The sequence below is a fragment of the Leptidea sinapis genome, chromosome 42, assembly GCF_905404315.1.
Source record: "Leptidea sinapis chromosome 42, ilLepSina1.1, whole genome shotgun sequence".
Lineage (NCBI taxonomy): Eukaryota > Metazoa > Arthropoda > Insecta > Lepidoptera > Pieridae > Leptidea > Leptidea sinapis.
In genome coordinates, this window is record NC_066306.1 from 8,667,595 (window position 1) to 8,682,193 (window position 14,599).

A 14,599-nucleotide genomic window follows, 5' to 3' on the forward strand; every position below is an offset into this window, starting at 1 on the left:
CCTAGGAAAGTCAAGGCGACCATGATCATCCCGAGGTTTTCCAAGGACGAAAATCTTAGCATGCTGCAGACCAGATTCACCGGGCAGAATCCGTGGTACAACGTCCGCACTTGGAGCTTGTACCACATCCCAGAACCGGACGAAAGTGGCAGGGTGCGCATAGTCCTTGGGATACCTGAGGCAGATGTAGCTGAGCTCAAGAAGCGAGATCGCAGGGTCTCGTACAAATGCGGCTCAGTGTACGTAAATTTCCCCGAAGAGGAGGGTAAAGGCAGCGAAGCACCGAAACCAAACCCGGACGTGGCAGCGCAGCCGAAAATACCAACCTCGACCGCTCCTGAGGCGGCGCCCGACAACCGCATGGATGTCGTGCCGGAAGGAGGGCAGCAGCCCTCAGGTGCAGCCCCTGATGCTACACATCAGAAGAGGACCGACGGTGTCTCTAGGACCGCCACTTGTAAAGAGGTTCGGACTCCCATAGAGACCAAATCGCGCTCCATAGACTGGTGGCAGCAAGGGGCCGGGGAAGAGGATCAGACAAAGGAGTTGGAGGACAGTCTACTGCACAGCGATGGCAGCCCAGACCGATCCACCTCCACTCCTTAAAGTCATACAAATCAACCTCCAGCACAGCTACACCGCGACGGCTAACCTGCGACGTTTGCTGGAGGGAAACACCGAGACCATAGCCCTAATCCAGGAGCCGTGGATTAGGAAAGGCAATATATGTGGTCTCAACAACATCGGAGGCAAACTTTTAACTGCTACCGAAGGTAAACCACGTTCATGTATTTATACTCCACGACATGTAACGACCACCATTATAAATGAGCTATGTTCCAGAGATCTAACCGCTGTGAAGCTCCAGGCAGATGACCGCCTAGGCCTATCAGACGTGGTCGTAGCGTCGGTCTATTTGCCGGGGGAAGAGGAGGTACCAACACCGGAGCTCACCGCGCTAGTCAGCTACTGCGAGACAGAGAGGCTGGAACTAATCATCTCCGCTGACTCCAACGCACATCACACCATCTGGGGCAGCCAAAATACCAATAAAAGAGGTGAGGACTTACTTACATACCTTTTCTCAACTAACCTTAATATACTTAACAGGGGCTCCGAGCCTACCTACGTTACGGCGCGAGCCCAAACTATAATCGACCTAACACTGGCAACCGACCATGTCTCTTCTCTCGTCAATGACTGGCACGTGTCAGACGAACCTTCATGCTCGGATCACAGATGGATTAGGTTCAACCTTCGCTTAAACACCAAACCTGCCCTGCCAAGGCGGAACCCGCGCAAAACGGACCGCACCAAATACGACAGATTGGTGAGAAATGAGCTTATGGCCATTTCCCTACCAGACGATTATAACGGTACCGCAGGTATAGAAACTCATGTAACTAACATAACTCAAACACTTATCAACAGCTATGAACAGACGTGTCCTCTTACTTCGACAAAGCCCAACTCAATCGACAAAAGTGTGTGGTGGGGTCCAGAGTTAGATAGGCTGCGCTGCAAAGTAAGGAAGCTGTTCAACAGAGCCAAAAATACTCGGGCACCAGACGACTGGGATGCATATAAACAGGCCCAATATCGTTTCAAGAGGCGCATCCGCGAAAGGAAGAGAGAAAGCTGGAGACGCTTCTGTACTAACATTGAATCCACAAACCAAGCGGCTAAAGTAAAAAACATCCTTTCACGCGACCCAGAGCGTAATCTAGGTTGCTTGAAAAAATCTGACGGCACATACACCAAATCCGACCCCGAGACCTGCGAACTACTCCTGCAAACTCACTTCCCTGGATGCCGCATCACCAACAACCAGACGTGGAAGGAAGTGGCGTCGCAGAGCAACACACCGGATCAAACGGATTGGACCACAGCTCACAGGGTGGTAGACAAAGACAAGGTAATGTGGGCAATTAACAGCTTTCTTCCATTTAAATCAGGAGGCCTGGACGGGATCTTCCCAGGACTGCTACAATGGAGCGGTATGGGGCCGCTAGTAGCGCATTTAACTGCAATCTATAGGGCATGCCTGACCTACAAATACATACCGATCCAGTGGAGGGAGGTAAAAGTGGTATTTATCCCTAAGCCCGGCAAAAGTGATTACACAAATCCCAAATCGTACAGGCCAATCAGTCTCACATCATTTTTGTTGAAGACTCTAGAGAGACTCTGCGATAGGGATATTAGGGAAAATGCCCTCATACAAAAACCGCTACATGACAACCAACACGCCTATACTCAGGGCAGATCAACCGAATCCGCACTCTATTGCGTAACATCTCTCGCAATGAAAGGATTATCACATAAACAATCAACCTTAGGTGCTTTTATTGATATCGAAGGCGCCTTCGACAAAACCCCTTTCACTAGCATAGGCCGAGCGCTAGCCGCTCATGATGTAGATCCTACAATTGCCGGGTGGATAGACAGCATGTTGAGGCATAGGGCGATACGATTTACTGTGAACACCAGTACTAGATGTGTGGTGGCAACGGGCTGCCCACAAGGAGGGGTACTCTCGCCGCTACTCTGGAACCTTGTGGTAGATGAGCTCATCACAAGGCTAAACAAAAAGAAACTGTACACGGTGGGCTATGCTGACGACCTCGCCATTCTAATAACAGGACCAGTCGAGAACGTCTTATGTAGCCTCATGAGATCTGCTTTTAAGATTTTGGAAGAATGGTGCGCGCAACACAAACTCACAGCTAATCCGTCAAAGACGCAACTAATACTATTCACTAACAAACGCAGCCTTGGTAATCTAACATTACCAAAGCTGCTCAACACCGAACTAAGCCTTACTAAAGAAGTTAAATACCTGGGGGTTATACTGGATAGTAAGTTGCTTTGGAACAAACACCTTGAAAACAAGCTGGAAAAAGCATGCATCATCTTTTGGCAGTGCAGAAGACTCATAGGCAGAACCTGGGGTCTTGCTCCAAAGATAAGCAGATGGCTCTATACAGCAGTCATCAGACCAATTATCTCCTACGGAGCAATAGCGTGGTGGCCCAGGACAGAGCTTGTGACAGTACAAACCAAGCTGCAGCGTTTCCAGCGGCTGGCCTGCACAGCCATAACAGGATGCATGCGCACCACGCCTTCCTCGGCCCTTGAAACTATTCTAGGGCTAACACCACTCGACATACACTTTCAACAAGAAGCGACAATGGCGACTCTACGTCTAAAGCTGTTGGGTGTATGGAAGAATGAAGACGGCCTAACAGATAAGCTCTGGAATAGGGTAACAAAGGATTATCCACTCTGTGAGGCACCATGTGATAAGATAACTAAAACAAATACCTTCCATAAAAACTATCACATACAGCTATATGAGAAAGATGCTGACCAGTCAGGTGTAAACGAACTAAGAATTTACACAGACGGCTCGAAAATGGCTACTGGAACTGGTGCCGGCATATTCTCACAGGAACTAAACATACACATTTCCATACCCTTGGGCACACACAGCTCCATCTTCCAATGTGAGTGCGTAGCCATCAAGGAAGCCGCCAGCGCTATATTAAGAAGAAAGGTACATGGCCACAACATCAGATTTCTTTCTGACAGTATGGCGGTACTAACAGCGCTGAAGGGTACCACACACAACTCAGCACTAATACACGAATGTCACCAAACCCTGGAACAAGTTGCCTCTTATAACCAGGTAACTCTGCAATGGATCAAGGGACATAGTGGTTCGTTGGGTAATGATGCAGCGGATGAGCTTGCAAGGCGGGCATCGGCAAATACAGTGTCTGGTCCATTGCCACTTCTGCCACTGCCCTTCAGCCAAATGCGCTCATGGATACTCTCTCTCACCAACGACCTACACAACACCCGATGGATGAATGTCTCAAGCTGTAGACAGTCGAAGGTGGCGATACCTGCACTATCGCCCAAACTGACACGTAGACTTATGAGCCTCAACAGACATGACATCCGTATAATGGTGGGCACCCTAACGGGTCACACATCACTAAACAAACACCTTTTCACAATCGGCGTAACGGACAGCCCTAAGTGCAGAGGTTGTCTGACCGAAGACGAAACGGTCGCTCACGTAATCCTGGAATGCGCGGGGGTGGCCAACCAACGGGCAAAAACCTTAACCAATACAAGGTCGCTCCAAGAAGTCTGTGAACACCCCAGGAATGTTCTGAACTTCTGGAAGGAGCTGGGCTGGTTGGAGTAACCGGCCATTACTGCACGCAAAATGGACCCATGCTAGTGGTTTAATTGCGGAAACAGGAGCCCTATACCATACCATACCATACCATGAGGAACAATTTAGTCTTTTGTAATTGAACTGCAACCAATTTTCTTTTTAAAATAGAAAAACTATGGAATTCTATCTTGGCAATTAAATCATACAGTGCAATTTTACATTTACTCTTTATCAATATTTTCCATTGTTATTTAAATATTTGAGGTATTCATTAATTTATAAAAATCTTTTCGAAATCAGATGTAGGTAGCTTGTTTACGGATGTTTGTATTTAAATCTATATAATTTTATAACCATGCGCTTTGTTTGAATTTTAAAATTCTATGATTTTTTTATAATGAGACGATTTATTGTTAAACTACCATTTATTGATTATATTTAAATATAAAAATTTATAAATAAAACAATATACAGTACCTACATCATAACTTACTCCACAAGTTATATATCTAATCTATTCTTTTCAAAAAAAAAAATTCAACCTTAAAACTTATATAATATTTATTTTATTTTATGATGACTCCAAGCTAAAGTATCAATATAATTTGCTTAGATATACCGTTTGGTATGACAAACTAGATTTATTTATTCATTGGGAGAAAATATTATGCTTTATTGACTTAAATCTATGCATTGAACAATATTCATTCTTATTTTCAAATAGGCATATCTTATCATTTTCCATTTTCATATACTTACTTAGTAACACTTTTATTAAATTTGAATGTGAATTTTCCCACAACATCTAATACATACGTTTAGATCTAAGTCCTAGAAATTCATTAAATATGTTAACTTTGTTTTCATCTTTATAATTATCGTACCGTACTTCTTTTTATTGACTTTTGGGTAGCAAAAAAATTTTTTCTGCAGTCAGAGGTTTTGAAACGCAAATGTAAATCAGGTTTTATATCTGTGTAATTTTTTATATATTAAACTATCAGTATCGGTGTACAATAATTTTAATTTATTTCGAAACTTATTTAACTAGTGAAAGTCATCGCATTAGACTTTTAGAAATTTTCAATATATAAAATCCCAACTAAATAGGTTTAGTGAAGAACAATTTAGTTTTTCGTAATTGATCTGCAACCAAATTTTCATTTTAAAATAGATAAAGTATGGAATTCTATCTTGGCAATTAAATCTTGTACAATTTTACATTTACTCTTTTTTCAATATTGTCCATTGTTCTTTATTTACATTGAGTTATTCATTAATTTATAAAAATCTTTTCGAAATCAGATGTAGGTAACTTGTTTATGCAAGTTTGTATTTAAATCTATGTAATATTTTAACCACGAGCTTTGTTTGAATTTTAAAATTCTATGAACATTTTGTTTCTCGTGTGTGTGTGTGTGTGTGTGTGTGTGTGTGTGTGTGTGTGTGTGTGTGTGAGACATTGCTTTAAATTTAAAAAAATCATTCGTAATTTTAAAAAGACAAAAAAGTAATCCTCACCCTACATTATAGTGCAACTACATGTTTGTAATTAAGATTCATTAGAAATATTTATTTTTTCAAATATTTAAAATCAGTGTGCAGACTAAAATTAACGTAAAAAATTGTAAGCAATCGAACAGATTTCTCAAATAGATATCATATCATTTTTGATAGAGTTCAAAAACATTTCTGGTGATTCTAATGTTTGTAATTTGTAAGATTTACTTACTCTTAATTTAATATGAAGTTATTCTATCACAAAAAGCTGATCCATTAACTGTGACGTTTTTTAAAGCAATATATAATTGCATTACGTTATTTTTATAGAGGTTACTTGTAAGATGATTTGAACAATATCTTTTCCATTGTTCATGCATTAAATTCTATTGAAAAAGTAATTGATATTATTCCAGAAACGTAAGAAAAATACAAGACATTCACAAAAACTATAAAATTAAATAATCGTAAAACTCAACTGACATGTTGATTCGTTTAAATTTTTTCCATTCAGTTTAGACAAACTTGTCAAATATTTGAAGGAAGAACAGTTAAAAACAAAATATTCATAGAATTTTAAAATTCAAACAAAGCTCATGGTTAAAATATTACATAGATTTAAATACAAACTTGCATAAACAAGTTACCTACATCTGATTTCGAAAAGATTTTTATAAATTAATGAATAACTCAATGTAAATAAAGAACAATGGACAATATTGAAAAAAGAGTAAATGTAAAATTGTACAAGATTTAATTGCCAAGATAGAATTCCATACTTTATCTATTTTAAAATGAAAATTTGGTTGCAGATCAATTACGAAAAACTAAATTGTTCTTCACTAAACCTATTTAGTTGGGATTTTATATATTGAAAATTTCTAAAAGTCTAATGCGATGACTTTCACTAGTTAAATAAGTTTCGAAATAAATTAAAATTATTGTACACCGATACTGATAGTTTAATATATAAAAAATTACACAGATATAAAACCTGATTTACATTTGCGTTTCAAAACCTCTGACTGCAGAAAAATTTTTTGCTACCCAAAAGTCAATAAAAAGAAGTACGGTACGATAATTTTAAAGATGAAAACAAAGTTAACATATTTAATGAATTTCTAGGACTTAGATCTAAACGTATGTATTAGATGTTGTGGGAAAATTCACATTCAAATTTAATAAAAGTGTTACTAAGTAAGTATATGAAAATGGAAAATGATAAGATATGCCTATTTGAAAATAAGAATGAATATTGTTCAATCCATAGATTTAAGTCAATAAAGCATAATATTTTCTCCCAATGAATAAATAAATCTAGTTTGTCATACCAAACGGTATATCTAAGCAAATTATATTGATACTTTAGCTTGGAGTCATCATAAAATAAAATAAATATTATATAAGTTTTAAGGTTGAATTTTTTTTTTGAAAAGAATAGTTTAGATATATAACTTGTGGAGTAAGTTATGATGTAGGTACTGTATATTATTTTATTTATAAATTTTTATATTTAAATATAATCAATAAATGGTAGTTTAACAATAAATCGTCTCATTATAAAAAAAATCATAGAATTTTAAAATTCAAACAAAGCGCATGGTTATAAAATTATATAGATTTAAATACAAACATCCATAAACAAGCTACCTACATCTGATTTCGAAAAGATTTTTATAAATTAATGAATACCTCAAATATTTAAATAACAATGGAAAATATTGATAAAGAGTAAATGTAAAATTGCACTGTATGATTTAATTGCCAAGATAGAATTCCATAGTTTTTCTATTTTAAAAAGAAAATTGGTTGCAGTTCAATTACAAAAGACTAAATTGTTCCTCAATAAACATATTTATTTGGTATATTGCAGGTATATTGGATTTTTCTAAAACTCTAATACGATGACTTTTACTATAACTATATGTTAAATAAGTTTCGAAATATAATAAAATTATTGTACAGTGATACTTATACTTTAATATATAAATTTTTAAAGAGATATAAAACCTGATTTCCATTTGCGTTTCGAAACATCTGACAATGCAGAAAAAATATTTTGTTATCTAAAACTCAATAATAAGAAGTTAGGCTATTTTAAAGATGGAACAAAGTTAACATATTTAATGAATTCCTAGGACTTAGATCTAAATATATGCGTAAGATGTTGCAGGAAAATGCAACTCCAAATTTTATAAGTGTGACTAAGTAAGTATATGAAAATGAATAATGCATATTTAAAAATAAGATTTAATATTGTTCAATGCATAGACTTAAGTCAATAAAGCATAATATTTTCACTCAACGAATAAATAAATCTAGTTTGTCATACCAAACGGTATATTTACGCAAATTATATTGATACCTTACCTTGGAGTCATCATAAAATAAAATAAATGTTATATAAGTTTTAAGTTTGATTTTTTCTTTGAAAAGAATGAGAGTAGATACATATTTTATTTAGATATATAACTTGTGGAGTAAGTTATGATGTAGGTACTGTATATGATTTTACTTATAATTTGTTCTATTTAAATATAATCAATAAATGGTAGTTTAACAATAAATCGTCTCATTATATTATATGAAACCTTTTTTGAGGGTGCATTGTTTGTGCGTGTGGAAAATCAGTTTTCGTAAATAATTTTATAATATTTTTGAATGATGTCAGTGACACAAATTGTATCTAAATCACCTGATGCTTTGATGAAATGCAACCTTTATACAATCTCAACAATGTCAATTAGTTTCAAGATATAACTACCTGATCTCTATAATATGTTTGGCAGAAGAAAAATCTTAAACTAATACTAAAAATAATTAATGGCCCGATCAGAAAATCTCATGGTCGAATTGTTGATATATTCGCGAAAGGAAGTGATCACAGAAACTAAAGTGTATTTTATTTATCTCAAAATTTGTTACATTAAGAAAATGACAAAGAGCTTTATCACTTAACTCAAGTTGCATATTTCATAAATCAAAGTTCGTTTTGAATAAGCTTTTATACAATAAAATTGATAAAAATCATAATATTTCAGTAGATTACCGCAGTTATGTTTATGTTTGATCGTTTGTAAGGGTGTGTATTAGTGTTAGTTAAACTTACTACTTGAAATTAAATATGTACTTACTTAAAATGATGTTTTGTTTTATTGTTAGTTGTAATCCAATAACTTTTAAATACATTATTCTAAGGTAATATGAATACAATCGAGATACAGAATTAGTTGTAACGCCCTGTTATATTGGCAGCAATGTAGATAGTGAAAATAAGCCAGGCTCTCACTGGGTTGCAAATACACATTGGTGAGCAGGGTATTAGACAATACTTCAATTCATATGATCGTCCAGCTCAGGGATTCAAGCTGAGGTTTTTACAAAGCAATTGCAGAATGTATATCCACAATACTACAAGAGTAAAGAATATATTTATTAACGCAGCATGTGTTGCGAGTACTGTTTAATGTATCTAAGTATACTTTAAGTTTAATAAGAAGAGTTGATTTCATCAAATATTTTTAAAATGATACAATCTGCAACGATGTTTTATTATATACTTTATTTATATCATCTGTTGATTTAATAATAAACACAGCACAAAATTGTCGTTTTAATCGTAGTAACGAATGTGAGAGGTGATTTACTAATTACATCTATCACTTTCAAAGAATCGACATTGAGTCGCTCACCAATCATTAGGCTAATTACCACTGATTAGTAATGAGTATGGATCTGTTTAACTTAAAAAGCTAACTTTGAAACTATAAGAGATATCGAAAAACGGATCAGCGCAATCGCTCGGAAATACAGCAAAACCCCCAGTTTGACACCAAACTTTTTTTTTTAGTTGGCATCCCGAACGAGTGAGCCAGAACCGGCGAATCCCCACTACTGTGAGCCAGAACCGGCGAATCCCTACTACTCTTACTTAAATGTGTTGCATGTAAAGCGTGCTATCACTATCAATGCATTGATTACTCGTCATCATATTCTAAGTCAAATATTAGAGAACTGAATCGATCGTGGCGCTGCGAGTCATGTGCAAATATTACTCGTAGAACTAGAAATGATGATACTCCCGTAGGATCGCGACATAGGCTGAACAATGTTCCAGTGGCTTCGGCTCAATCACTGCCTACTTACCAACCCTCTCATGGCAAAATTTCAAGCAATGACTCACTTGATAACTCTTTTTCTAAATCAATTAATTCAAATAATGGGTGTGAACCACTCAATATTGATTCAAGAGCTACAATCAACATGAGACAATTTAGTGAGCTTATTGATTTAAAGTTAGATAGTATCAGATCTACACTCTCCCTTGAAATTCAGGAAAAAGTGAAATCTGAAGTGAAAGCTGTTGTGGAAACAATTAAACAAGAGTTTACTGAAACTACAGACTTTATATCTAAAGAGCAAAAAGACACAAGAACAAATCTTGATCAGGCTATTAAGAGAATTACTGAACTCGAAGCACAGAAAGCCAAGGTACAATCTGATATGGCTGAGTTGGAGTATCGTCTTTGTCAATCCGAAAAAGCTTCAAGGAGCTGTAACTTAGAGGTTCACTGTATTCCAGAGCGCCGGAATGAGAACTTAGCCATGTTGTTTAAGAATCTTTGTGAACAAATAAAAATGCCCATATCGGACAGTGATATACGCTCGTGTCGTCGAATTGCCAAACTTAACCCCTCATCTGACAGGCCTCGAAATGTACTTGTAACACTTCCATCTGAACGTCACCGTGATGCAATTATATCAGGCGTCAAGAGATACAACAGAGGTAATCCGATGGATCACCTAAATTCCGTTCACATGAGAGGAGTGGAGAGAATGAGTTAGTGGAGATAAAATACCTATTTTCGTGGGTGAACACCTTTCAAAGCAATGTAAGGACTTACACGCAGCCGCGCGACATCTGGCTAAGGATAAGGGATGTAAGTACGTATGGGTTAAATTCGGCCGAGTATATATAAGAAAAGACGACACCTCACCCGCTATTTACATTAAAGATATCATGACTCTTGAGAAGCTAATTTTGTGATATATATTACTTATTGTTTTGTTTAAATATTTAGTTTTAAGGTTATACGTTTATTACGTTATTTGGATTTTTAAATATCAGTTTTTTTTATGAAAATATTTTATCAGAATGTTAACCGAATAAGAAGTAAATTAACGGAATTGTACAAAAATATCCTAATTGAGAATTATGATATTATCTGTTTATGCGAAACAAACCTAGATAGCTCTTTCTCTAATAGTGAATTTGTGGATGACAGGTATACCGTATTTCGTAGAGACCGCGAATCTACTTGTTTGTCAAAGCAATCCGGTGGGGGTGTTCTGTTAGCACTTAAGAAAAATCTATTTGCAATTAGACATCCCGAACTTGAAAGCTCATTAGAGGATATATGGATAACAGTACGAGAGAACCGAGGACCTCGTGGATTTAACTTAAATATATACCTTGTATACTTACCTCCCGATCTGAATGTCACTCAATGTCGCACTTTTTATGATAATTGTTGTAATACGCTTTTAAATCTAAACAATTCTAAAACTATTATTCTCGGTGATTTTAATGTGCCTGGTATTACATGGTCGTGCGATAACATTTCCATTCCTCGTCTGTGCCCTAGTAAAGCCTACGATACCAAATCTTCGCTACTTATTGATCTATTGGAGGTGGGTGGCCTGCCGCAATATAATTATGTTCGCAATTCAAATAATCGTACTCTTGACCTTTTATGACAGATCTGACAGACGTATCTTTATCTGAGAGTTCCCCATTATGTGTGCCCGACCGACACCACCCAGCCATTGAGATCGATGTGTCTATTGAATCTAATATTAAAAATATACAAAACAAATCTATTATGGTGCCTAACTTTCGTAAATGTGACCCAAAAAGTTGTATACTACAACTTAATAATAACACATGGGACAGTATTTTAAGCCATAGCGATGTCAACTTGAGTGTTAAATATTTTTATGAAATACTTAACGACACAATAAAAAGAAACACAAAATATAAGCGAATAGGTCGATTGAACTATCCTATTTGGTTTTCAGAATCTTTGAAGGCCTGTATAGAAGAGAAAAATCGTATCCATAAAAAATATAAAAAAACCAATAATCCGAGGGACTTCGACGAGTTTCGGTTATTACGCTCTAGGTCCAAGGCTCTGATTAAGGCTTGTTATAACTCATTCCTTTTAAGTGTGGAAGAGTCGCTTAATAATTCAACCAAACTATTCTTTTCTTATATTAAAAGTAAAAGACTTGGACCGTCAATCCCCGAGACCATTAAGTTTGGTGACAAAATTGCAAGTGGTGGTGAAGCCGCAGCTGAACTCTTCTCCGAGTATTTTTCATCAGTTTTTGAACCAGATAGGCACATGAACGATTCTTTATCAAGTCAGCCTACTATTAATTATCCTATTTTCAGTGCACATATCTAAAGAGGATATTTTAAAGAAACTCAATGCATTGGATCCTAACAAAGGAGCTGGGCCAGATGGCATTCCTCTCTACTTTATTAAACATTGCTCAGAGGCTCTGATAGACCCTCTTTACTTGATTTTTAACAAATCTATACAAACTGGTGTTTTTCCTCATGCTTGGAAAGAAGCACACATCATACCAATACACAAATCGGGTGACCCTAGCGACTGTACTAATTATAGGCCTATAAGCATCTTATCCAGTTTTGCCAAAATATTAGAGTCCTTAGTTTACGACCACCTATACCACCACTTTATCCCGCATATCACTCAGAAGCAACACGGTTTCTTAAAAGGAAGGTCAACCGCCAGTAACTTGATGGAGTATACAGACTTTATTTGTAGAGCTTTCAACGATCATGGTCAAGTTGACTCTATCTATACTGACTTCCAAAAGGCTTTTGATAGAGTAAACCATAGAATATTGGCCTGTAAATTGGAGACTATGGGTCTGCATGGTTGCCTCTTACGTTGGATAAAATCTTATATATCCAATCGTAGTCAATTAGTAGCTCTGAAGGGATTCTACTCACGACGAGTCTCTATAATATCCGGCGTTCCTAAGGGATCCCATCTCGGCCCATTGATGTTTATTATATATATTAATGATCTGATCCCTAGGCTAAGAAATGTTTCCCTGCTTTATGCGGATGACCTTAAAATTTTTAGTCGAATTAAAACTGTTAGTGATTGTATTGATCTACAATTGGATCTTGATACTCTACTCGATTGGTGTAGTGCTAACAGTATGAGTTTGAGTATAAAAAAATGCTCCATTATATCTTTCACTCGTATTAAAAACCCAATTTTGTTTGACTATAAAATTGATAATATACCACTTGAGCGGAAGTTTGTTTTACGGGATCTACGTATTGCTTTTGACTCGAAACTAACTTTTAAATATCACTATGAAGAAATAGCCAAGAAATGTAATAAGCTATCTGGCTTCATATGCAGAGCTACTAAAGAATTCAAGTCACCAAATAGTTTACTGTTACTCTATAAATCGCTAATCCTGAGCCAAATCGAGTACGCCTCCATTGTCTGGTCACCTCAATATAATACATATACTGATATGCTTGAGTCTATTCAAAGACGTCTTCTTCGCGTATTGACGATTAGGTTTGGTCTAAAAAGGGAGCTGACTACATATGAGGAAAGGCTATCTCACTTCAAGTTACTGAGCCTCGAGAGTCGTCGCAAATTGCATGGCCCTAACGACTTTATACAAAATACTGGATGGTACAATTTCTACTTCCCTCTTGTCGAATATCCATCTAAGAGTTCCCAATCGGTCTTCAAGACATGAACAGCCTTTTATCATTCCGTTCTGCAATAATAACGTGTCCTTCCATAACCCTATCTATAGAATTTGTCGTCAATACAATATGCACTACAACTCGAAATCAGTGAAGTACCTGACATCCACAGTTCATCTGTTTGTAAATGGAAATCTAGTTTATATAAATTCCTTAATTAGTTTAAATTTTTAAAAAAGCATCTTAATATAACTACCATAATTATTCACTTCTATTTGTCCAAATATATATTCTCTCTATCTTTTTCTTTTATAATACTACATTACCTAAAGTTAGTTTTAAAATCGCTATTTCTGTTGTATTTGCATAGTTATTAATTTATGCTAAACATGCTGAGTACACACCCTCGTGGAGTTGCAGCCTATCTTGTATTTAGCTGATAGTTTATTTTTTTATTATGTATTTGTTGTAATTCTGTTGTGTTAGGTACACACAAATAAATAAATAAATACAGCCAGGCTCAAGCGATGGAAGACTGGCGAATGTCCCTTGGCTATGAATCTGTGTATCGGTGACATAGTTGGTGAGATCTTTACATTTACTAGACAGGGATGGGACATTCGGTCACGTTCGACCGAAAGCGAACATAACGGAACATGACACGATGTTAAACTACATAGTCTTTACATTTTATGAAATAATTTTAATGATTTTTTCCACCCGCCGCCGCCCGCGCACCCCTTCTCTCACCCTAAACCAAAGATTATAATAATATATAGCCTAAACGATTGGTTCGCGGCGCGCGACCCGGGTCGTGTCACTCGTGATCGAGCGACGCGACTCATCAACCCGCCTCCGCCCGCGCACCCCCTCTCCCCCGCTAACTGATTGAGCCGCGGCGGGCGGCGCGCGAACCGGGTCGTAACTCGTTAGATCGAAAGCATGCATCTGTGTTGTACACAACTTTTATTGAATTATTTCCATTGTGAATTAATTTACTACATAATATATTATTTCTGAAATAGCTTGTGTTTTTTTTTTCATGGGTGCACTTTTATTACCTTGAATTCACACAACAAAATCTATGTATAGGTAAACAAAAGGTTTATTGGATAATAAGTTATTATTATAAGATAATAATT

At 36.5% G+C, this 14,599-nt stretch overlaps 1 protein-coding gene across 1 annotated transcript; it reads left to right on the forward strand.

Annotated features, from left to right (window-relative positions):
• Positions 1-470: 470 nt before the first annotated feature.
• On the forward strand, positions 471-5,504 carry LOC126976726 (uncharacterized). The gene is made up of 3 exons (XM_050825227.1): positions 471-773; positions 844-1,833; positions 5,495-5,504. Exons 1-3 carry the CDS (start codon positions 727-729, stop codon positions 5,502-5,504), a joined length of 1,047 nt encoding a protein of 348 aa, XP_050681184.1. The 5' UTR covers positions 471-726.
• Positions 5,505-14,599: the final 9,095 nt, after the last annotated feature.